General features: G+C 45.7%; 1 protein-coding gene across 3 annotated transcripts in view; it reads right to left on the bottom strand.

Moving 5' to 3' along the window:
• The window catches only part of DYNC2H1 (dynein cytoplasmic 2 heavy chain 1), a 352,996-nt gene that overhangs the window by 287,579 nt on the left and 41,657 nt on the right, over positions 1-23,760 (bottom strand). For all 3 annotated transcript variants that reach the window (XM_053308090.1, XM_053308091.1, XM_053308092.1), the window contains exons 17-25: positions 22,035-22,174; positions 21,646-21,874; positions 13,162-13,289; positions 11,668-11,783; positions 11,318-11,445; positions 9,443-9,592; positions 1,702-1,907; positions 710-865; positions 362-476 (exon numbers count right to left, since the gene is read on the bottom strand). In XM_053308090.1, coding sequence (XP_053164065.1) covers positions 362-476; positions 710-865; positions 1,702-1,907; positions 9,443-9,592; positions 11,318-11,445; positions 11,668-11,783; positions 13,162-13,289; positions 21,646-21,874; positions 22,035-22,174 — 1,368 coding nt within the window. The remainder of the gene's footprint in view (positions 1-361; positions 477-709; positions 866-1,701; positions 1,908-9,442; positions 9,593-11,317; positions 11,446-11,667; positions 11,784-13,161; positions 13,290-21,645; positions 21,875-22,034; positions 22,175-23,760) is intronic.

Below are 23,760 nucleotides of genomic sequence, written 5' to 3'. Positions count from 1 at the left end.
TGTTTACAAAAACTTTAAAAACAAAGAAATCTGGTTCAAATCCTATTTCAGTCACAGACTGAGTGGGTAGTCTTAAGGATGCCGCTACTGACTTATCCTTGGTCCTCCAAGAATAATATGGGGATAATAACAGTGGCCTACTTTACAGGACTGTTCTAAGGATTAGGAAAATCATATGTGAAGCACTTTGAAAATTTGAAATGTGCCACATAAATGGTGGTATTATTATTATCATCATCATCATCAAAAGGCTGAACAAAAGGTCTTTCTCCAACAGTTCATTATATATCCATCCAATACTTCTTGAAATGTTCAGTTAATATAGCCCATTTGCTTCATTTCTCTTTCACTAGCACCTTACTTTGTATTTGTCGACTTCTTTTTGCAACTTCACGGTCATTATAGTGTGTTCCTCAATCTTCCTCAGTCTGTCATGCCAGTTCAACAAGAATTCCTCAAACAGGTAGGTCTTACTCCTGCATGGAATACAAATTTAAGAAAGTCTACTACACTGTAATCATATGGAGCACATGACCAGGTAGGTTGGGGGAGGAGCCTCAGCACAAAGCTGAAAAGGGTAGAGCTTGGAAGGTTCTGGGCTCTACTTCACGCCAGCGTGAAGCCCATCTGTTTGATGGACAGAGACCACCAGAAGGATTATTGCTCTAATCAAGGAATGTAACACAACAGTTTGAAAACAAAGCCAGACCTAAACGTAATCCAGTCTTCATTGGCTTTTTCTTGAAAGCCTCCGTAAAACTGTTCATATAGTACCCAAACTTCTGCACAGGATGCGATGTCTCTGCGTACTTCATCAGCTAAAGAGAAATCAGGCTCTCCTAATTCAAAGTGACAGAAGTCATTGCTAAAGGGAAAAAGAACAAAGTAGTGTAAAAACTGCATTCCAAATAAAAGGTATATCCTGCTTTAGAGAACACAGAGTGGGTTACATGGAGCTCCTATCCAGCCACAAATAATGTCTACCTTAGCTTCAGCAGCGCTAAAGTATCAGGGGCTCGCAGACCAAGCCTGCGAACTAAAAACTTTTGAAAAAACCTTGATTATCCCTTTGTCATGTGAACACTAGAAGGTTCCAGAACTGCAGAATCATGTTTGTCAGACATCATTTGTTCAAACCTGAAGAAGGTTCCAGATTTTTTTCCATGTCATACCTGTCAACTTAAAGAGGAGCTAATACGTATACTGCCTAATCACTTAAATCTTGGAAGATTAGTCACAGAACCTAATCAAAACTTTTATTATTATTACCTTATATGTCCTGCAGCACCACTTAGATGGTGCCAGAACAGGTTGCAGAACTGTGGGGCTCTAACACATGCAGTGATGGTGCTGTGCAAGAGAGCAATATCAGTACTACTGACTCTTCTGCGATCGCACATCGCATGCTACTTCCATTATTCTAAGTATGCAACATGAGAGCAACCAAGAGGTCAGTAGCTTCAGTACCGCCCACTTGTGCAGCACTGTCACCATGTGTGTTAGAGCTCCACAGTGGTGCAAGCGGTCCTGGCACTGCCCATGTTATGCTCCAGATCCTGTAAGCCATTGGAAACGACACTTTACTACTATATAGTTGCATTCAGTTAACTGCTAACTAATTTGCTTTCAAACATTAGGATTTACAGGATTTTCTGCTGAATGCTCTTTATAAATGTAGCCATGCATGCACAGAAAACATACATTAGTCTTTGTTTTGTGTCCTCAAGGTCATCAAACTCAATCTTCTTTTCCTTTATAATCTCAGCACTTTTCTGCAGCAAATCATGATGGCCTGTTTCGATGATATGGTCACTGGGTTTTAACTGGTCCCACCGAGCTTTAAATTTCTCCAGTTCTTGAAGGTACACATTAACACGTGACATCACATTACTTTTCATCACTTCAATCTAGAGGCCAAAAGAATACGTTTAAAAAAATAAATGTTGCATTTGTTGTTGTTGATGATGATGATGTTACACCATCTTATCACATAACGAGGTCATTCACACAATCCATAACAGTGTTCTACCCAGGTTTGCGAGCTGTATGTGCTACCAATTTTTGGCTGGGTGGAAGCAAGGTAGGAAGAAACCCTGGGTAGCTTTTCCCCCTACCTTGCTTCCACACAACCAAACACTGGGAGCAAACGCAGCTCCCAAACCCAGGTGGAACACAGTTTTGGATTGTGTGAATGACAACATCCCATGGCAGCTAACAAACAACTTAAAATGCAATATAGAAAGTACAATGGCTGACATCCTAATGAAGTGCTTAAAAGATCAAATCATTGCATTTGAAAGCCAGGAATTTCACTATAGGTCTTTGCACAAAAGTTCTCTTTAAAACAAATGAGGTATGCTGCTGGTTGCGCAACTTCAGTGTAAACCTGCTTGCAGTAGCTCAATGCTAGTCTGAAACATATGCTCCAGACTTAGTGCAAGTAACAGCTTTGCACTAGCACAATGTCCACGCACAAGTGCTTATTAGTACGGATGTCAGCTGATATCACAAAATTAAAGGAAGGTAGGGTTAGGGTTTATTTATTTTTTAATTTATTTAACATATTTCTATACCCCCCAAACTTGCATCTCTGGGCAGTTTACAGTTAAAATCATTTAAACATTAAAATCAATTAAACAATTAAAAGCATTTAAACATTAAAATCATTAACATTGAAATCAGTTAAAACCCAACATTAAAAGTATTAAAACTATAAATCTAACCCAAAGCCTGAGTGAATAAATGCATCTTCAGTGCCTTTTAAAATGTTGCCAGAGATGGGGAGGCCCTTATTTCAACAGGGAGCACATTCCAAACCCCAGGGGCAGCAACAGAGAAGGCCTGTCCCCGAGTAGCCACCAGATGAGCTTGTGGCAACTGCCAATGAACCTCTCTAGACTATTTTAATGGGCGATAGGACTCATGGTCAAGAAGACGTTCTCTGAAATACCCATGGCCTAAGCTGTTTAGGGCTTTATAGATAATAACCAGTACCTTGTATTTTGCCCGGAAACTTATTGGCAGCCAGTGTAGCTCTTTCAGCACAGGAGTAATATGGTTTCTCCTAGATGACCCAGAAGAACAACCTGGACACCGCATTCTGGACCAACTGCAGTTTTCAGTCTTCATACAAAGGCAGCCTCACATAGAGCGCATTATAGTAGTCCAGCCTGGTGGTTACCAGCATATGTACCACCATTCTGAGGTTGTTCATCTCAAGAAACGGATGCAGCTGGCATATCAGCTAAAGCTGATAGGCACTTCTGGCCACCACTTCAACCTGGGACACCAGGGAGAGGTTTGCGTCCAGAAGTACCCCCAGACTGCATACCTGTTCCTTCCAAGGGAGCGTGACCCCATCCAGAACCGGCAGGTCAAAATCGTCAAAATGGTATCAAAATGGTACATGCTAGGTAGTACAACAGTGCTGCTCTGTGTACATCCAGAGAGTGCATTGTAGAGAGCACAATGTCCTGACTGACGTGGAAACTGGATACCCCTTTGGGCAAGAAATCTGGGTCCAAACACATCAGAACCTTATCAGAATAGATCCTGGTGAAAGGGGGGGTCAATCCTTAAGGCTTTAAGTTCACTTACACACGTCGCAGTGGAAATTGAAAGAAGGAAAGCTGTTTTCAAAGTCATTAACTCACTTGATGTCAGAAGTAGCCATAGGTTCAAATGAGTTTTGAGTCACTGCTGAGAGAACCAAGGAAATGCTACATGGCTCCACTGGAGTATGAATGGATGGGTATACATTCGTAAGTCCTTTTAGGAAAGCTTTACTATCCAGGTGAGAGAAAAGAGTTTCTCTCAGAAAGGAGAAAAGAGATTCTTCAGAAAGGCTGTATCATCCAGCAGTTGCACCCTATAAAAGTTCTCTAAGCGCCTATTAGGCTGAGAAAGAGTCGTCGGCTTTTTCCAATGACCCCGCATGACCCCCAATAATGCTGAGTTCAGGGGCAAAGAGGCCGGTACCTTGGCCTCTGAATCGATAAGGCTGAACAACAGGTCCAGTTCTCCCTTCTGCTGCATACCGAGGCCCACGCCAAGGGCCGAAGCCATGCGGGCCATGTATGCAGAGTACTGTTTGAGGTCCTCCGATGGGAAAACAGGTTTCAAATCTGACTGTATGTTGAATGGGGACAACCCCCAGGAAACAACTTCAGACTCCTGGGAGCTAGTATCACTCTCATATTTCTAACTCTGGAAGAGCCAAAAAGTCTTGGGACAAGGGGGTTGAACCAATAGGGGAGCCCAGTTTGCTTCCCAGATTGTCCGGTACCGAAGCGGAAAGGTTTGCCAGCAGTACCTGGACAGGCACAGTAGCTTGTTGTAGCATGGGAGACGAAGAGGGCGGCTCACGTAGCTCATTTCGATCCCAAGGGGTGTGATCACGGCCTCCCTTCCGAGTGTGAGGGGGGGTCACGCCAGCCCCGCACAGTTCCAGGTTTCCCATACGTAGGGCCTTCCGAGTAATGAGGTTCATATCGGGGCCTAACATAGTCCAAATAATCTGAACGATAGTCCACTTATTTATTTGGCTCTGGGCAGGCTGTGGGCAGCGTACAACAACTTTTTAAAAGACATAAAAACAAACAATTCAAAACACAATGTTAAAAACAATATAAAAATAATTCAAAACCAATTAAAATACTTTAAAAAAACAACAACACTTTACAAGCCTTGGAAGGCCAGGCCAAACAAATATGTTTTTAGGTATCTCTTAAAGGCCGACAGCAAGCCTAAACTGTGAATATCTGCCAGGAGTGCGTTCCATAGACCAGGAGCAGCTACAGAAAAGGCTCGGTTCTGAGTCACCACCAGACATACTGGTGGAAAATGGTATCGACCACACAATCCAGAGTCCCGGCACCAAGCACCATATGAAGGCTCAGCCTCACACAAGGGAGAATGGCACTATGGAGCTCAGTACCGATCCGGATAAGATGTCTCACGGTGGTCTCAGGACTGATCTTGCCTGTAAACCAAGGAAGGTTCTTCCGAGTCCCAACGGGCACTACAGTCCCTAGGAGGGATGTGCTCCTTGTGCCCTCGAAGGGGTGAAAGACGTCTAGGAAGCCATGATGCGTCTCCTGTGGGCTTGGCTGGGGAATAGGCCTCCTCTTCCAATGAAGCGTACCCAGGCTCATTCGTAGCCACCGAGAGCTCTCTACTCAATCAAGCTTGATCATGGGTCAAGTCCAACAAATCCATGGCCAAAGGCAAGATAGGCCATTTTGAAACTGACAAACTCGGTATTGGATGATCCAAGTCTACTTTAGGCTTCTTGGCCACAGGGTCCTCTGACACAAGGACTGACGCGGCCTTCTTTTTCTTCAGTATAGGAAGGAGGTGTTGACCCACTGCATTTCACAAGGCAACTTCAACTTCTTCTTCTTCTTCCTCTTTGGTATCGACACTGATGGGTTTGGGGAAAACTTTGGTACCACAAGTGCAGAACGCTTAAGGAGATCTTCCAAGTGCACAGCTCACTCGAAGCCATCGAGGGATGAGCACTAGGAGGTGCCGAGACCGGTATCAGGGCCAGGTTTTTCGGCCTCCACAGGAGCAGTTACCGAACACTCCAACTGCACCGATGAAGCCATTTTAACGAATCGCTTCAGTGATAAGGCTTCCGAGGAATGGAGAGCCAGATCCCACAGGGCTGTGAGCAGGCGAGAAGCTCTATTCTTTCAAGGCTGCTTCGCAAACTTCTGACAATGAAGGTGTCACGCCCTCGAGCTCCGACAGCGAGGAGGAAGGGGAAGCTGTCAACTTCCCAGCTGTCAACTTCCCCAACTTTCAGGAATGTCTGAGGGGCAGAGCCCGGCTGTCAGCGTTCATGAGACGGCTGTGGTAGATCCAACTAATGATTTAGAGCAGGCACGGCAACCTGAGTCAGCAGAAGGTGTGGGGGACCAATGCGAAGGAGAGCTATCTAGTGAAACACCAATGACTCCCCAACAGCACAGAATCATGAGACGCAGAATGCAATTAGAGGCTGTTAGGAGGAGTAAACGCCTTTTGCTGAAGACTGACAAGCCGTGAATTCCTACCAGCTGGGAGCTCTCGGCTTGCTCTATAAATAACATCTCCAGCCTCCTACTCATTGCTGAGAATCAACGTTCGTAAATCATCCTTGCCGACAGCGTTCAGCCAAGCCGTATCCGAGTTCAGCAGCTCTGCTTGCTTTGTGAACTTCCTTAGCAGCTAGCCAGACCTTGACAGAAGGCAGGTCTCGGCAATGTGGGATTCCCCCAAGCACAAGAGATACTTGGTATGAGTATTGGGAAAAGGGATCTTAGATCCACAAAAAACACATTTTTTAAAGTTCGTCATGCCCAGCATAAATGCCGTAGGCCGGCCACCACGCTCCATCCCAGCCAGGATCGGAGCTCCGAAGAAGGGGGGAAACCCGCAAAAAACCAAAACACCAAGGAAAAAACGCTACTACATGAAAGAAATAAAGAAACAAAGAAAGAACATGGAAGAAAATTGAGAAGCAAGGAGAAAAAACAACAAGGGGTCAGAGAGATTCTACTCGTTGTCAAGCTGCAGACTCCACAATGCTTACAGACAACAAAAAACTGAGGGAATGAGGAGTGGCGCAGCCACATATAGCGGCTGGGGGCGGGGTTTCCTCCCAAAGCAGGATAATTGAGCTTGTTAGGTTCCAACGAGGTCTCCGCGCAGGCACACAGCCCATATGTGTAAAAGACAGAGACCATGTTGAAGAACATGCATGTGGTTGTAAGGTCCAAGCTGGCATCTTTGTCCGCTTCCTCTTCCCCTTCGTCAATCTCGAATACAGGCATCGGCATTTGGAACCGTATTGAGACTTGTCTTGATGCTGACAGCACCAATGTATGTAAAATCGACGTCAAGAGTGGGAAGTGTGGCGTCAGATTCATCAGTGTCAAAGAGCATCCCATTGGTGTTCAGTATGTGGCGCTGATGAGGCGACTGACATTGATGCCGGAGAAAATGAGAGAGCCCTCAATGTCGACTGCATGGGTATCAGAGGCCAGTCAGCATTGAGAGCATCCATCGGTATCTGTGACTTTCTCGACATTGAGGACTTGGAAGGGTCAATGTTGAGGGCTGCCTTCAACTTAGATGTATGGTATCAAAGGTAACTGTTGTAGGTTCGACGGAGACAGTGTCCGTTCTTGTGTTAAGTCGATTGTTTTAGGCTTTTTTAGTTTCGGTGTCGAAGGATCAGTGTTCAGTTGTTTAGTTGTGGGGTCTGTGGATTTTGGCGTCAAGCCAGAATATGTACCAGAAGGAGGCTTTGGGCTACGAAAAGTTGATGTTGATGGTTTGGAAGCCTTCAGTGTCAAAAGTGTTGCTGTCGATGTCGAAGGTTTGTGAGACCTCGACGTCGAAGGTGCTTTTGGTGACATTTTTTAAGACGAAGTCGATGGGCGGGTTTCAACCGGAGTCAATGGGCTTAAGACATCAACATAAATGGTGGCGCAACGCCGAAGTGCCCTATTGTTGTGAGTCTTTTAAAAAAGACAGACAAATTTTGCAAGTAAACACATTACGCTCTTCTCCAAGGCAAATGAGACACAACTCATGGAGATCTTTAGAGGGGAGTTTCGCCTTGCAGCCTTCACACTTCTTAAAGCTCCGTTTCTCCTCATGGGCAATACACGTAAGCCAAGTCTGTTCCACAAGTCAAAAACACCAATCGTTGTCCGTCAGCCAGAAATAAGTCAGCCAGAAATAGGTTTAATACTGAAATAACAGTCCTTTTAAAAAATAAAAAAAAAGATGAACTCGCAAGATTGAAAAACGCTGAAGAACTATTCTGACAAGGAGCGACTGACTGAGGTCCAAATGTAGGGCGGTCGGACAAGAACTGAGGAAAATAGTTCCTTTAAATAGCATGCTGTAGGCATGGAGACGGGGCTTGGATGCCTCAGTGAGCTGCAGCATTGCTACCATGTGGTTACTGCGCAGGCGCAGAACCCCATACTTATGGATCTCAATCCAGATCAGTGGATCAATTCGCACAACTGTGTGGACAGACGGGTGAGTAGGCAGTGGGGGGGAAGGCTGTGTCAAGTCACCTTCACCACAGATGAGCAACCAAATGTTGACAGGACTGAGGAACACACTCCCAGACAATCTGCACTGTGCCACGCAGCACGGAGCTCCGGAGGCCAGGACCATGCATCCTGGCCTCCAGATATACCACAATCTGGGTCACTGACCCTAATAAAGATTTATTCATTCATATCCCACAATGCGTGCTCGGGCTGAACACAGCCTGAGCAAACACACAATCCTGGAGCCAGGGTTAACGTCCTAAAAGCCGGATTTTAAAGCTGGGCTAGATGATGCTGCCCTGCTGGGATTAGGCCCAATCCCAGTGGTTCTCATGTGCAGTCTAACCCAGGCTGGACCTAGGATAGGTTAGGCTGTGTGTCTTCTGCCTGCTGTCAAAAGACAGACAAGGTTCGGAGGAAGCGAACAGCCTGGGGAGGACATTCCACTATCTGGGGGCAATAACAAAGAAGGCTTTGTCCTGCATACATGACAGCTGAGCCCCCTTTGGAGTTCGCAAGCCAAGCAGAGCCCCCTCCACTGGTTTTGTATGCTGAACAATCACCTGAAGCAAAAGACGATCCTTTGGATCCTTGGGGCTTAAGTCACAGAGGGTTTTTTAAGTAATCACTAGCACTTTCCGCTAGCACTGGAAATGCCCTATGCAACAGAAAAATGCCCCATGCATGACTCCTTGGCGACATATTTCCAAAGTAGCGCATAGCATTTCAGGAGGAAGGAGAGATCAGAGAAAATCACTCTGCCCACAATAATCCCACAGATACACCTTACTGCCAGGCAAGGGCAGCTCGTGAACTCTCCTCTGGGGGGTGGGGTGGGCGGCTTCTTTAAGGTAAACGGATCTGGTGCTCCATGCCGCCCAGCAGCCCCCGCGGTGGGGAATTGCCTCCGCCACTCACCTGGCTCCCGCGGAGGCGAGTCCCCTCCAGTGGCCAGGTGAGTGGAAGAGGCGATTCCGCGCCACAGGGGCTGCTGGGCGGCATGGAGCACTGGATCTGTTTACCTTAAAGAAGCTGCCCGCCGCCCCCCCGGAGGAGAGTTCACGAGCCGCCCCTGCTGCCAGGTATAGATTCACAGTAATTGTATGGTAGCGGATTGCAAATAAATGCTCTCTTTCTGCTTTCTTTCTTCATCAACCCTAGCTCCTGAAACCTTCTGAAAAGGATCAAATATTCAAGATTTGTGCACGCCTTGTAAAACAGTCCAGGCAGTTTCACTGGCAACAGCACCAGTGTTAAGGTGCTCTGCACCAGTGTTATATCATCCCTGTGGGTGAAAATAAAAATCTGTTCATGTAGAACTTTTAAAAGGTAGAGTCGGAGTGGGGTGGAAGGTTGGATATATTTACAATTAGCCATCTGATTACCTGTTCTTTAATCATAAGTTGATGACTTTCCATCATTAATTCAAATTTATCCCATGTAGCTCTCAGATTACTGAATGTTTCAACGCCTCCACCAGCTACAGTCCGCAGAAGTTTGTTTTTACCTTCTGCCTCTTGAAACAGGAGGAAAACCTAAAGAGATATTGTATGAGTGTAAATGTCAATGAAATGTGGCATCTTTGTTTATATCCATAAATATATCATCATCATTAATCAAGTGTGATGGACTTATAATAAACCATGGACTTTGTAAATTGACTTATAACGAACACTTCTTGATGTTTACCTAACAATAGAAACCTGTTCAGTAAAAAGCAGATACATTTAGAATCTAGAAGTTTCTAAAAGAATCTAGGCTTAATATAATGTACTGAATAAAACTTACTTGGGGAAAGCAGGAGTTTCTTCAGAGCAAGTCAACAGCATGTGAGATTTATACACATTCTACTTTTCAACAGTGTCCCTAACAGCTTTCCATTATGTTTTACATAATTTAATGCAAATAATTACAAAAAGCAAACCATTGAGGTAAAAGGTCCACTAGTACAAACCAAATTTGCTTTAACAAGGATGGCACCAAAATTCTAATGAGGAGGAAGTAAGCATTTAAGAATAAAGGATACAAGATTCCCCCATCTCCTTCGTTTAAAGAAACAATGAATAAACTGCCAAAGAGAAAACCCATTCAAAAGATAGTGGAGCAATATCAACTAGAAACAAATAGTGCACAAGTGGCCCTTGTTACCCACAGTCCCAGCACCGGGTTCCTGTATCCACAATTGGGTCCTAAGGACCCAGTTTCTTTATTCACAAGGAAAATAGGTTATTTCTGCCTATCTGCAGCTCTTGAGAGGCTGGAAATTACTTCTGACATCATTACCTGCTGCCATTTTGTAGTGTTGAGCCGTTTTGAGGCTCTTTTCTGGGGGTGGGGGACCCACCCTCCAAATGGAACCAAAAAAAGAGGATTTAGGGCATTGCTGGAGAGCTGAGGAGCTGGAGCAAGATACTGTGCTCACTCCTCCCTACTTTTTCTTGTGATTTTCAGCACACTTCAGTGTGCTTAGAAACCTAACAATTCCCATAGGGTTAAAGTTTCTTTATTCACGGTTTCATTATCCCTGGAAATTGGCAGGAACTGAACTCCCACAAATAATAAGGGCCACCTCTAATATGAGACAACGAGAAAAATAGAAAACATAAAGAAACAAGACTCTGATAAATAAATAATAAATTGTTAAACTTTTATGCCGCCTTTCATTAAAACAACCTCAAGGCGGTTTACAAAACATTTACAACAATATAAGACTATAAAACAGTTACACAATAAAAAATTTAGTTAGCATATAAAAATACAAATCCAATTAAATGTTTAAAAAACATATACAATAGCAGCAGCAACAACAACAAAACACTCATATAAAAGCCTGGGTAAAAAGGCACGATTTCACTTGCTTTCTAAAAACTGTGACAGAGACTGAGGAGTGAATGCCCACTGGGAGAGCATTCCAAAGTCTGGGGGCTATAACTGAGAAGCCCTGTCTGCATTCATGACAGCCAAGCCTCGCTCACTGTTGGCACATAGAGCAGAGCTCCCTCCAGTGATATTGTCAAGTGGGCAGAAACCCTTGAGAGCAAGTAGTCCCTCAGGTATCCAGGGACCAAACCGTTAAGGGCTTTAAAGGTCAAAAACGAGCACCTTCGATTGGACCCGGAAACAAATTGGCAGCCAATGTAGCATGGGTAATCATTAAATGGTTTTTCTGAATAAGACTCATATTAAAGTAGTGACTCTTAATAGCATTTTTCAGAACTCAATTTTAAGCATTTTCTCCTAATCATACAAAACAAGATTACCTCCTCTTGTCTTTCTTTTAGGTTTTTGAATTTTAAATTATCTTCTGTTATTTCATCCACAGTTTGGGGCCTGATTACTAAGATTTCCATAGCATCATTGAGAAATGAAGAAATATCATGTAGATGTGCTACATAAAGGTAAATAAAAAACAAAATAATTAGAAATATAAAATAAAGCTACTCCATGCCAGATCAAAACACCTTACCTGAGTTAATACAGTTTATATAGCTAACTTTTACAGCTTGACAGCATAGAGAACTAAAATCACATGCTTAACAAGTAACTGTTCTTTAGAAAGAAGCCAAGAATAAACTATTTATTACTGAAACTTCTCTACTTTGTGTATTACCTTGCACAGACTTTCTCAAAGACATCACAAGAACATCATATAACTTCTGGATAAGGTCATCAATCAATGACTTCACAGGGTTGCAATTCACTATTATGCAATCTACTTTCACGGTGCTTAAAGAATTAAAACAGCAGATTTCAAATTACAAGAGACAAAACATTAGTCATTATATTTCATAATATTAGACAAGGTTTAAAATAAAAAATTTAAACAGTACAGATGTGAAATGTGATTAATTACCTTATACAATGTGGTACTATTATTTATCATTGAAATAAGTACTATTATTTATCATTGAAATGAGTACCTGCATATAGAAGTACATAAGCAAAATGGGCAAAATGACAAATGTATTTGGAATTATTAAAAACTATTCTAACCCTGAAAAAACTGTATCTATACAAGTCTTACTCTCAAGATAGCAGGCAACATTCCATTTTGGTCAGATAAATATTTTGGGATACATCACTTTGGCCATCTTGGAAATACCACTATAATTAAAGGTACAGTATGCCGTCGAGTAGGCGTCGACTCCTGGCAACCATAGAGCCCTGTGGTTGTCTTTGGTAGACTACAGGAGGGGTTTACCATTGCCTCCTCCCACGCAGTATGAGATGATACCTTCCAGCATCTTCCTAGATCGCTTCTGCCTTATATAGGTGTTTCCCATAGTCTGGGAAACATCCCAGCGGGGATTCGAACCAGCAACCTCTGGCTTGGTAGTCAAGCCATTTCCCCGCTGCTTCATTAGGTGGCTACCACTATAATTAGATGTATTGAATTACAACACAGCCCTAGAACACTGGCACCAACAGGAGTTCTTATTGAATTCAACTGTCCTGAGTAATGTATTCTAAGCACTAAGTACTTATCTGCACAAAATTAGAATTATTCTGCAACTATCCAGAGAAATAACAGTAGTCAGGATCTTCTTCCAGTTGCAAAAGCTCAAATATACAAAAGGGCAGTTCACAAGATCATAATTAGGATAGGAGAAGCCTCCTACCCTAATTCAGAAACAAGGTATGCTCTCTGCCTTCTGCAAACATGTTTCTGAGTTCTGCAACCCTTGGGGACATATTTCGGGGAAGCAGAGAGCATTTCTGGAGGCAGAGAGCAAAAATTGCTCCTCCCCACTACACACACACAGCTGCTGGAGCAGTGAGGAATCTCTCCACTGCACAGATGCATTTTCCTGATGTATCCACCCTTATCATGATATCAGTCAATGTACTTAAATGAGTTCCATACTTACAGAAATACAACCCTTCACACTTGTTTAATAGACTATGCCATCAACACTGTATTTAGTCTCCCTGAAGCTAATAGGAACTTTCTGAATAGTTTCAACATGAAAGGTATCCTGAGTAAGTCAAAAAATGCCTCCAAACTATTAATCAGACACAAAGTGGAACTGTTCACAAGATTCATGATATCAAAAATAACACATATGTTAGTCCATTCGTACATCATTCTCTCACTCTGTGATACCTTGGAAGGCGCTCCACTTCTTTCCCTCTCACTTTCAGTGCTTTGAAGTTTTTTTCCCAGTCCTGTTCATGGAAAAGATGATTCTCCACCAGGGCTTCCATATCAACTTGTCCAATTATAGTCCACTCCTTTTCCACAGCATTCACGGTTTTGTAATGGGGAGAAGAACAATATTTTTAATTAGGTACTACATAATTTGTTTACTAAATCCTACCTTTCAGATTAGACAAAAAGGGATGCAGTACCAAGGGACAACTTGGTACCAAGGAACAACATAAACAGGTTGCTTACCTGTAACTAATGATCTGGATGTGATCCGTTGTATTCATAAGAACTGGGTTTCTGCGCCTGCGCAGGGACCTCCCGGGCTGACTAGCTAGCTCCTCTTCGCGCCCCGCCCGTCTGCACGTGCCTTGCAGATTCCGTTGGAATTGACGGTTGGGGCACCTCTCCTTCAGATTTCTCGCAGACCGCCATATCTGGGGCGATCCGCACACCAGTATCCACCAATTCATGCACTCTGCAGCGGGACCGGCTGGGAGGGACTTATGAATACAACGGATCACATCCAGATCATTAGTTACAGGTAAGCAACCTGTTTATCTGGATTGTGATCCATTGTATCCATAAGAACTGGGTGTTTAGCAAGCTACCCCATAAGGAGGCGGGTGCAGATGACCCCCAGCTATGCCAACACACATTTCAAAACTGACCTCCCAAAATTCGCTTCCCTAGCCATCCGCAGATCCAGAGCATAGTGCTTCACAAATGGTAGATGCGAAGACTATGTTGCCGCTAGGCAGACATCTGCCATTTTAATGCCTGACAGATGCGCCGCCGACGTCGCGTAGGCCCTAGTAGAGTGGGCCCGCACCATCTTCGGCGGTGTTACCTTCTGGCTCTTATAGGCAAGGAAAATAAGCTCCACTAGCCAGTGAGCAAGTCTCTGATCAGAGATCGGACGGCCTTTTCTACGCCCCCGGAAGGAGAGAAAAAGCTTTTTACTCTTCCGAAAGGCATGAGTTCGTTCCAAGTAATATAGGAGTGATCTACGCACACCCAACGTGTGGAGGGCCTTCTCCAAGTCCGTCTCCGGACTACTGAAAAAAGTTGGCAGTACTATGTCTTGATTTAGGTGGAACTCCGTTACCACCTTCGGCAGGAATTTCGGATCCAGACGCATCACTACTTTGTGTGGATAGACTTGAGTGTAGGGCCTATCCATCCGCAGGGCCGTCATCTCGCTCACTCTCTTAGCTGATGTAATGGCCACCAGGAACGCAACCTTCAAAGTCAGAAACTTTAGTGGAACAGTCGCCAGTGGCTCAAACGGTGCCTCCGTCAGGGCAGAGAGCACCAAGGACAGACTCCATTGCTCCACTGGGCTGCGCACAGGTGGGTAGAGATTATTAACACCCTTCAGGAAACGTTTACATTCCGGGTGGGAGAAAACTGTGGATCCATCCCAGCCCCTGTGCCTTGACGAGATTGCAGCCAAATGAAGCTTAATCGAGACATTCGCCAGTCCACTCAGCTTGAGCGATGTTAGGTAGCGTAGCACATCCCGTGGGGTCACACGCAAGGGCGTGACACTCTTCCCTCTCATATATATCTTGAAGCGGTTCCACTTGCAGGCATAACTGAGTCTACTCGACGCACGCCTACTATTCAGTAAGATGTTGTTTAATAGTTGATTCTCCAAGCGGTCAGCTTGAGAGAGTGCACATCGGGGTGTTACACCTTTCCGTGTTCTCTTTGTAAAAGGTTTGGAGCCTTGGGAAACTTGTGGAACACCGACTGAGACATTTCCAGAAGTGCGGCAAACCACGGTTGGCACGGCCACCATGGCGCCAGAAGTATGCATTTCGTTTGGTCCCGCAGTATCCGCGTGATCACACGACCCATCAACGGCAGTGGGGGGGAAAGATATAACAGCCCCGTCTTCCAGGTATGTTGAAAAGCATCCCCCAGGGACCCTCGGCCTATGCCCGCACGCGAACGATAGTTGACATACTTTTTGTTGGCATCCATGGCAAATAAGTCTATCGATGGGACCCCCCAGGTCTCGAACATCCTGTCGAGATGCATCGGGTTGATTTCCCACTCGTGTCTCTGGTTGAAGCTGATGTCCCTGCTGAGCCTGTCAGCCAAGTAGTTGTCTACCCCCTTTATGTGGATAGTCACTGGGTGAATTGAATGTTGAATGCACCAGTCCCATATCTTTTGCGCAAGTAGGCAAAGGGGCAGTGACACTGTTCCCCCCTGATGGTTGAGGCAGGCAATCGCCGTTGTGTTGTCTAACTCCAGCTGTACTGCTTGTCCCGTTATCATAGGTTCGAACGCCCTTAGGCCCTGGAACACAGCCAACAGTTCCAAGTAATTTATATGTTGAAGCCTTTGCAACTGAGTCCACGTCCCCTGTACGCATACGCTGGCGCAATGCGCACCCCAGCCCGTCATCGAGGCATGTGTCGTTATCCAGGATGTGGGCTCCTTGGTCACAAACTCGACTCCTTTGCTCAAATTGCCCATGTCTAGCCACCACCCTAAGCTGGCGAGGACATGTGGCGGCAATGTCAACTGCATGTTCTGGCCATCTACATTGGGGCGGAAGTTGTGGAGAAACCAATGCTGCAGTGTGCGCATGCGGAGGCGCATGTGCGACACTGTTGTGGTGCATGATGCCATCAAACCCAACATCCGCTGGATTTGAACAGCCGGCTGCCGCGGAGTCCTCTGAAAACGACGTATGAGTTCATGCATTTGGGTAATCCTCTCCGCTGGTAAGAACGCCCTGGCCAACTCCAAGTCCAGAACCGCTCCGATGAAGTTCACTTGAGCCATGGGTTCGAGTCTCGACTTCTTCCAATTCACACTGATGCCGAGGCACTCCAATAAGCCTAGCAGCTCCCGCACTTGGCGGATAAGCAAACTCTTGTCGTGGCTCACCACGAGCCAATCGTTTAAATACGGATAGAGCCTTAAGCCCTGAGTTCGTAGGTGGGCCACTACCACCGCCATCACCTTTGTGAACACTCTGGGAGAAGTAGAAAGTCCAAATGGAAGTACCACATATTGATAAATCTGTGCCCCCACTGAGGTACTTGCGGTGACTCTCCTGGATCCCGATGTGAAAATATGCGTCTTTGAGATCCAGAGTAACTGCCCACTGTTCGTTTACCAGTAGAGGCAGGATACCCTGTAAAGTCACCATCCTGAATTTCTTGGTCGCAATAAAGAGGTTGAGCCCCCTTAGGTCCATTATGGCTCTTATTCCACCGTCTCTCTTTGGTATTTGAAAATACCGGGAATAGAATCCTGTTAGCCTGTTCGCCCAGTGCACCCGCGTGATCGCCTGTTTCTCCAGCAGCACCTTGACCTCTTCCTGCAGCACCTCCGTGGCCAGCGTATAGACCAGTCCGGAGAAGGGAGGTCTTGTCTCGAACTCCAACGCATATCCAGTCTGCACTATTCTTAGTACCCACCGGTCGGATGTTATGTTGTGCCGTGCTTGCGCACGGCTTGCCAGTTTGATGTTGATCCTGGCAACTACAGGGCCGATGTAGTGGGTCCTGGATGGTACATTCAGTAGCATTGGATGTAACTGTAAGTGGCTGCTGTGAAACTGATGCAATGGACGAACAGTCCCGTCAAAAGCTCTTGCTGGAGGAGTCCTTGTCGCCTTGACGAGCTGTTTTCCCTTTTGGTTTTTGGTTAAAGCCCTTACCGCGCTGGTAAGGTCTAAACTGCTTTCAGTATTCTTTGCGGTCCCGATACCGATCACTCTTTCTCTGATCATAATTGCGGCTCCTTGCTGTTGAACTGGAACCGCTCGAAGGCACCATGAAGGTGCGGGCCGTGAATATGGATTTCTTTAACGTCTCCATTGACGTATCCGTGTCCTCATGGAATAACCCTTTGCCATCAAATGGCAAGGACTCCACTTTCTCTTTCATAACTGTCTGCAGGGTCGCTGAGCGAAGCCACGCATGTCTACGCAAGCTCACTGCAGTAACCATTGTTCTTGATTCAGTCTCTGATAAGTATTTGAATGCGCTCAGTTGTTGGCGCATTATTGCCGTTATTCTTTCATACACATCATTAAATCTCCATTGAAAGTCCTCTGGAGATAAAGAGGCTGAATCCTGTAAGAGAGCATCCCATAGTAGATGGTTATAGCGCGCCATACACGCCGCATAATTAGCAATACGAATTGCTAAACTGGAGGTGCTATAGATCTTCCGACCCATAACATCGATTTTCCTCCCCTCCTTGTCAGCAGGCGTGGAATGACGGTGCCCACTCCTGGTGGACGAAGCGCAACTGACGACCACGGAGTTCGGTACTGGATGGCGCAACAGGTAAGAGTTCTCTCCTTCAGTCACCCTATACAAATTCTCAATGCGCTTGGAAGTCGGAGCCCCGACCCCCACTGCGTCCCATGCAGCCCTTGCAGCCTTGTCTATTCCAGGAATCATGGTGAGTGCAACAGGATGCGAAGTCTTGGACCATTATAGACAGGGTCAGCAACGTCCGCATCCAGAGAGCTTACGTCCATGCCTAGGGCTTCCGCGATGTCCCTTATGAGGATATGGTAGGCTTTCAATTCCTCCGTTGGCGAGGTTGACAGCTTTGGTGGCACATCCGAGGGAGGGTCCGATCTACGGCTGACATCATCCCTGTCAGAGGTCAGGCCCGACTCATCGTCCTCACTGTCATCAGAGGGTGAAGATGATGGTTCAGAAGGAGGAGGCGTTGCCTTTCTTTTTCTCTTCCCAGCAGGTTTTTCTGGCATTCTCGGCTGGACTACAGGCAACTGTGGATTCGCAGGAAGGTAAGTTTGAACCTGCGCCAATGGTGCTTGTATAGGTAAGTTCACAGACGCCACCTGATGTTCTGAATGCAGCAGCGGCTGAGCAAGTTGTCCAGCCTGCACAAGATTTTGCAGTCCCTGCACCGGTTGAACTTCGACCTGTGTCTGTGTCGCCTTCCAACGCAAAAACTCTGCATAATCATCTGGCACACCATGGTGGAATCCGCAGGAATGAGTCGGTTGCACCAACGTCGTAGAGCACCCGACATCGGTTCGAGGGCCCTGGATCACTGCCGGTGTAAGTGAGGCAGCATGAGGCAAACCCGCCAGCTCTCCACCTCCAGGACCCTCGTCTAAGCCAGCCGACAGGAAGCCGCGAAACGTTGCACCCGAGAGTGTACTCGAACTCGACTCCAGCAGCTCTCTAAGTCCGTCCCCATGTGTAGCCAGACTCGGAGTCCTTGGTGTCGAGGGGGACTGCACCAGCGTCAATGCCGGTGACAAAAGTTGAGGAATCCTCCTCAATGCCGAAGCCGTTAACACCGACGAAGGAACGGTGCTCACGTTCAAGATCTGTTCCGGAACCGTGGATGCCGACGGTGGAATGGTATACACCGCGTGAGCATTTGCGGACGGCTCTGATGCCGAGACTTGCAAATGCATCGACGCCGACACCGGTGTCGACTCCAATGTCGATGCCTGTCCCAATCTCGAAGTCGAGGTCGACACCGAAGCTGCAGACATTCTGGCCATCGATATCGAAGGTGTCGACGTCGAGGCGGTAGGGGACTCAGCCGAGTCCACGTCGTAATCCTGTGCTGCCGTCGGTGAGGGAGTTCGATGTCGAGACTCCTCACGGTGGCGACCTTCCTTCTCAGAAGCATGACGCTCCTTGTCCTTATGCTTCCACTTTTTTGAAACCTCCTTTGGTTTCTTAAACAGAGTGTCAACAGCGGTTTTAGACTGCGCCTCAGCAGACCCGCTGGAACCCAACCCCGGCGAGCCTGACGCACCGCACTCCTTCGACATCGAAGTCCCCGATGTCGACCCGGAACTCATCGAAGCCGACGGACGAGGTGTTGGTGGTCGAAGTGCCTCCTCGTATAACGCTGCTCGAAGTCTCAGAGCTCTAATTTGTCTAGTCTGTTTTGAAAATGAGCAGCATATCTTACACGCCGCTGTGTTATGATTCTCTCCTAGGCACATTAAACACGCGTCGTGATAATCAGTCGAAGGCAACTTTGGTCGACACTTTTCACACCGTTTGAAGGTCTTCTTAGTTTCCATCGTGTCCAATGCCGTTCCGAGTCAAATCCAATAAACAATCTTAGGAACAAACAAAGCAGAGTCCGTAAACAAGTCCGTTTGCCGAACCAAGTCAAAGCCGTTCTTGTACAAATTTCGTAGTTAGAATCAGAGTCCCAATCAAGTCCGTTGTTCGTTCTTAAGTCAAACCAAGTAATCCGTTCAGCAGAAGAGTAGTCACACAGTCCAAAGTCAAAATTAATCACAAATGAGGAGCAACAGCCAAGAGGTGTTAGCGCTATGGCGGTCAAGAGAAAACTGGGGGAGAGGCGCCCCAACCATCAATTCCAACGGAATCTGCAAGGCACTGCAGACGGGCGGGGCGCGAAGAGGAGCTAGCTAGTCAGCCCGGGAGGTCCCTGCGCAGGCACAGAAACCCAGTTCTTATGGATACAATGGATCACAATCCAGATCAGTTGGTTACAACTGATGACATTTTTCTTGCCTAAATCAACTTATTTTGTAAGAAGTCCAAGCACAATCTGGTCTTTCCTATTTGAGAAGTGTAAGAGTGTAGCTGTGCACCAACCCCTGCACCAGTCACTGCCTCTGGCAGACGGGGGCATTTCATGCTGGAGTATGGAAGATATTCGCCACTACAGGACTCATAAGGTCTCTGTCTACAGGATCCAGGGAGGAATGCACTGCCAATCTACCTAGCCTGTCAGGTTCTCTCACAGCCCTCAAGTAAGATGTGCCATGCAGATGTGCCTGCATGCTCCCAGATAAGGCTATGACACACCCAGTGCTGGCTTAAATGCTGGCCATGCCCCTTGTCTAGCCACTCCACCCCCACCCACCACCCCATGCAGCCACTAGCATTAAGGAGCGGAGCCAGCCAAGCCAGCTTCACCCCCACCTCCCTCACATACAGCCTTCTCTCTTCTCACGCCGCTGTATCTTCTGAGCACACAAGGAGATGGATGGGGTTTTAAAACAGTAGCATGAGAAGGAAGAAGGTGAGGCACTACCTCCCCCTTCTCCTGATGCTGTACCTTATGAGTGCATGGAGATGGATGGCGTTTTAAAACCCCATCCACTGCCAGTGGCGCTCTTAGCCCTGGACCTTGGGGTCGAAATCATAAGGACATAGGAAGCTGCCATATACTGAGTCAGACCATTGGTCCATCTAGCTCAGTATTGTCTTCACAGACTGGCAACGGCTTCTCCAAGGTTGCAGGCAGGAATCTCTCTCAGCCCTATCTTGGAGAAGCCAGAAAAGGAACTTGGAACCTTCTGCTCCTCCCAGAGTGGCTCCATCCCCTGAAGGGAATACCTTACAGAGCTCACACCTAGTCTCCCATTCATATGCAACCAGGGCAGACCCTGCTTAGCTAAGGGGACAGGTCATGCTTGCTACCACCAGAACTGTTCTCCTCTGGCTGGGGGCTCCTCAGGCTGGGGGAGGGGGGTGTAGCTCCCAGGCCTTTCTGAGGTAGCTCTCCAGGCCTTTTGACTTCCCTTCTCCTTCCTCTCCTGCCAATACTGCAAACATCTAATTGGCTGGCTGAGTGGTGACGTGGCCACATCATTTTTAAACTCTATCTGGGTGATCAAGGTTGTTCTTACTTTCTCTCCCACTTATTTCTCTCCATTCTCTTCCCCCACAAAAGCAGCTTCTCTTGCTCCTCTTCAGCAATCCTCCCAAAATTCAGTAATCTCCCCTCCCTCATCTTAACATATATCCCCAATACTTCCCAATCAACTAGCTCCTGCTTGACAGAAGCTACCCTCCAAGAGCTAATCACTTCAGTGCAGGTATTTTCACCAGGATCGCAGTGTCAAGGGAAAGGCTAAATACCTCCTTCCTGTGCACTGAGGTCCCAATCAGCCCACTCCTGGCAGCTGTTATTTAAGTTTTCAAAAGCACACATGCAGGTCCAACCTACACATTTAATGTAACATATACTTTGCCCAGCAGGCTTGCAATTCTCAACAAATTTACAAGGAAGTAAAAAATGATCTCCACTGATCTCACTGGAACTTGCTTCTGAGAAAATCTGTTCATAGAGTAGATGCACATCTCTAAATATGCAGTCCCCACATACTGAGGAGCTGCAGCCATTCAGGGCTCTCTGGTACGTGCCTCGTCCCCCATGGTTAAAGAATGCATATCTGCAATTCACATTTTACATGTTTACTGCATGAATCACCAGTATATCATTAGTAGTGCTAAACCAAACATGATTAACAAATGAAATGCAAAAAGGCTCTTGGGTTCTTGACCTTAACAATCATTGCTTTAAATGACATTGTTTTAAGCAACAATTGACATTTTTAAAAAAATAACACAAATGAATGTTGAACTGCTTTTTTGAAAAGCTCATCTTTAAAGGGCTCTGAAACAAATACCAATGTTTATGCACCTTAAATTGGTCCAAAACGTCTGCCAATCTTTGGAACAAGTCTTCTGCTTTACTGAAAGTGGTCAGAAATCCACTTGCATTTCTTTCAGTCATGACAGAAAAAATGCACTCCTCATCTGACTCACTCACACCCTTAAACTGATTGGGAATAGAGATGAACCGCTTCATTTCTCTATAGTATTTTGCTCGTACTTCTTCAAAAGGAGGTTTAAACTGTAATCTCCCTTGCCTAAAAAAATAAAATGCATTAAGAATTAGCATATTTAGACCTTAGACCTTGCTCCTCAAATCACACAATCTACAGCACTCTTGTTTGCAATTACTCCAGTAGCAAGTAAGGCAATGTCAGCATTTTTGAATGATTTTACCAACAGAAAGAAATAACTTACTTGTAAGTTAAATCAATGTTGATTTCTAGCAGATTTTCATTGAGTGCCTCCAAACCCATTTGATACTGATGTTCCAGAGCTTTGTAAAGTTGATGATTCCAGTGTTGTCTCCATGCTTTCATATCATGTGAAAGAAAACCCTATAATTTGACAATATTAGGACACAGACAATATTAGACTTCTCATTATAACATCAATTCATTATGAGGACAAACTACCTAGGCAGACTGTGGAATTACAAGGAGGGGGAAGTATTAGTCATTTTAAGAGATTGTGTTGTTATGGAATATCCTACACTAGAGCAGATAAATGGACTAAGCGCACTCCTATGCCTATCTACTCAAAAGTAAGTCCTACTGAGTTCAATGGGACCAACTCCCAGGTAAAAGTGCAAAGGACTGTAACCCTTTCTTTCAACTCATTCCCTTTCACCCCTTTTAACTCATCCACCACACTCCAACTGCACATTAAGGACCACTGGGATTTATGGCCCCTTTTATCTAACATCCCAGTGCAAGTACAGAGTTTCCCCAACATAGAAGTTAATTCAGAAGGCCACTTATTGAGGAACTTTGTGTACACATCAGCGCTTTTATTTTATTAACATTTACAGGCTGCCTTTCCACCCAGAAACAGCCCTCAGTGACATACATCAAGAGTAAAAATACAATACAAATCAATACAATCAGGGGAACCAAATAAAATGCAGCAGCAAAAAATCTTAATAAGCACGTAATTAGTAGGAGCAGAAAAATTACTCTATTCAATATCAAACATAAATGAAAGAGGCACCTTCATTGATAGTGAAAGAACATCTAAAAAGAATTATCTTTATAGAACCCCAAAAGGTATATGGAGGGGCCAGCAAAGCCTTTCAGGGGAGGAGGCACCACAGTCTGGGATGCTGAATTAAGGTCCTGTCCTATCTTCCCATCAACCTCACCTCTGATGGTGGTAGAAATGAGTTCAATGAAAGGAGAGCTGGTCTTGTGGTAGCAAGCATGACTTGTCCCCTTAGCTAGGCAACTGGCAGCTTCTTACGTTTCTATGTAGAACAAAGCAACTAGGAGCTATGTTCTTATGTACTCTGGCTTGCATTTTGGTAGGATACAGTTTCACAACCCTTTTAAACAGTGGAATCATGGTAAATTAGCTGACATCCACAGCAAGATAACACAGGCATGCCTAAGGAGCACCTGCACAGCAGTAGTTGCTCTGGGCTTGCCCCAAATACTCTGGGTGCGCGCATATACTTTCTGGAGCTCACCCGCACTCCAGAAGTGCTGAAGTAGAGCAGAAACGCGTTGCTTAACTCTCAGTGATGTGTCTCCATTCTAATCCAGCACTTCTAGAGTGCAGGCAAGTTCCAAAAAGTATTTGTGCTGTTGCACAAGGCGGTCTGTGCTTTGCAGAGAGGCCAGGGCAATGCTGGGAATATGGTTGCATGGGCACTCCTGCTAGAAGCACCCCTATTAGCTTACTTTGAATGTCAGCCACTGTAGTCACATCGCTCTGTTCTCACAAGTTCGGAGTACGCACCACAGCCTTGGCACCCACTCTGAGATGTCACCAATAATAATTACAGTTACAATGGAGGTGCACAAGAACACTTTTATTCTGCTACACAGCAGTTCTTCTTGTGAAAACACACAACTTTATTAAGCATTTTAAGAACATAAAAGAAGGCTTGCTGTATCAGGCCCAAGGCCCTTCTAGTCCAGCATCC

The sequence above is a fragment of the Hemicordylus capensis genome, chromosome 3 (genome assembly GCF_027244095.1).
Source record: "Hemicordylus capensis ecotype Gifberg chromosome 3, rHemCap1.1.pri, whole genome shotgun sequence".
NCBI lineage: Eukaryota > Metazoa > Chordata > Lepidosauria > Squamata > Cordylidae > Hemicordylus > Hemicordylus capensis.
This window is presented reverse-complemented; position numbering and strand designations above follow the sequence as displayed.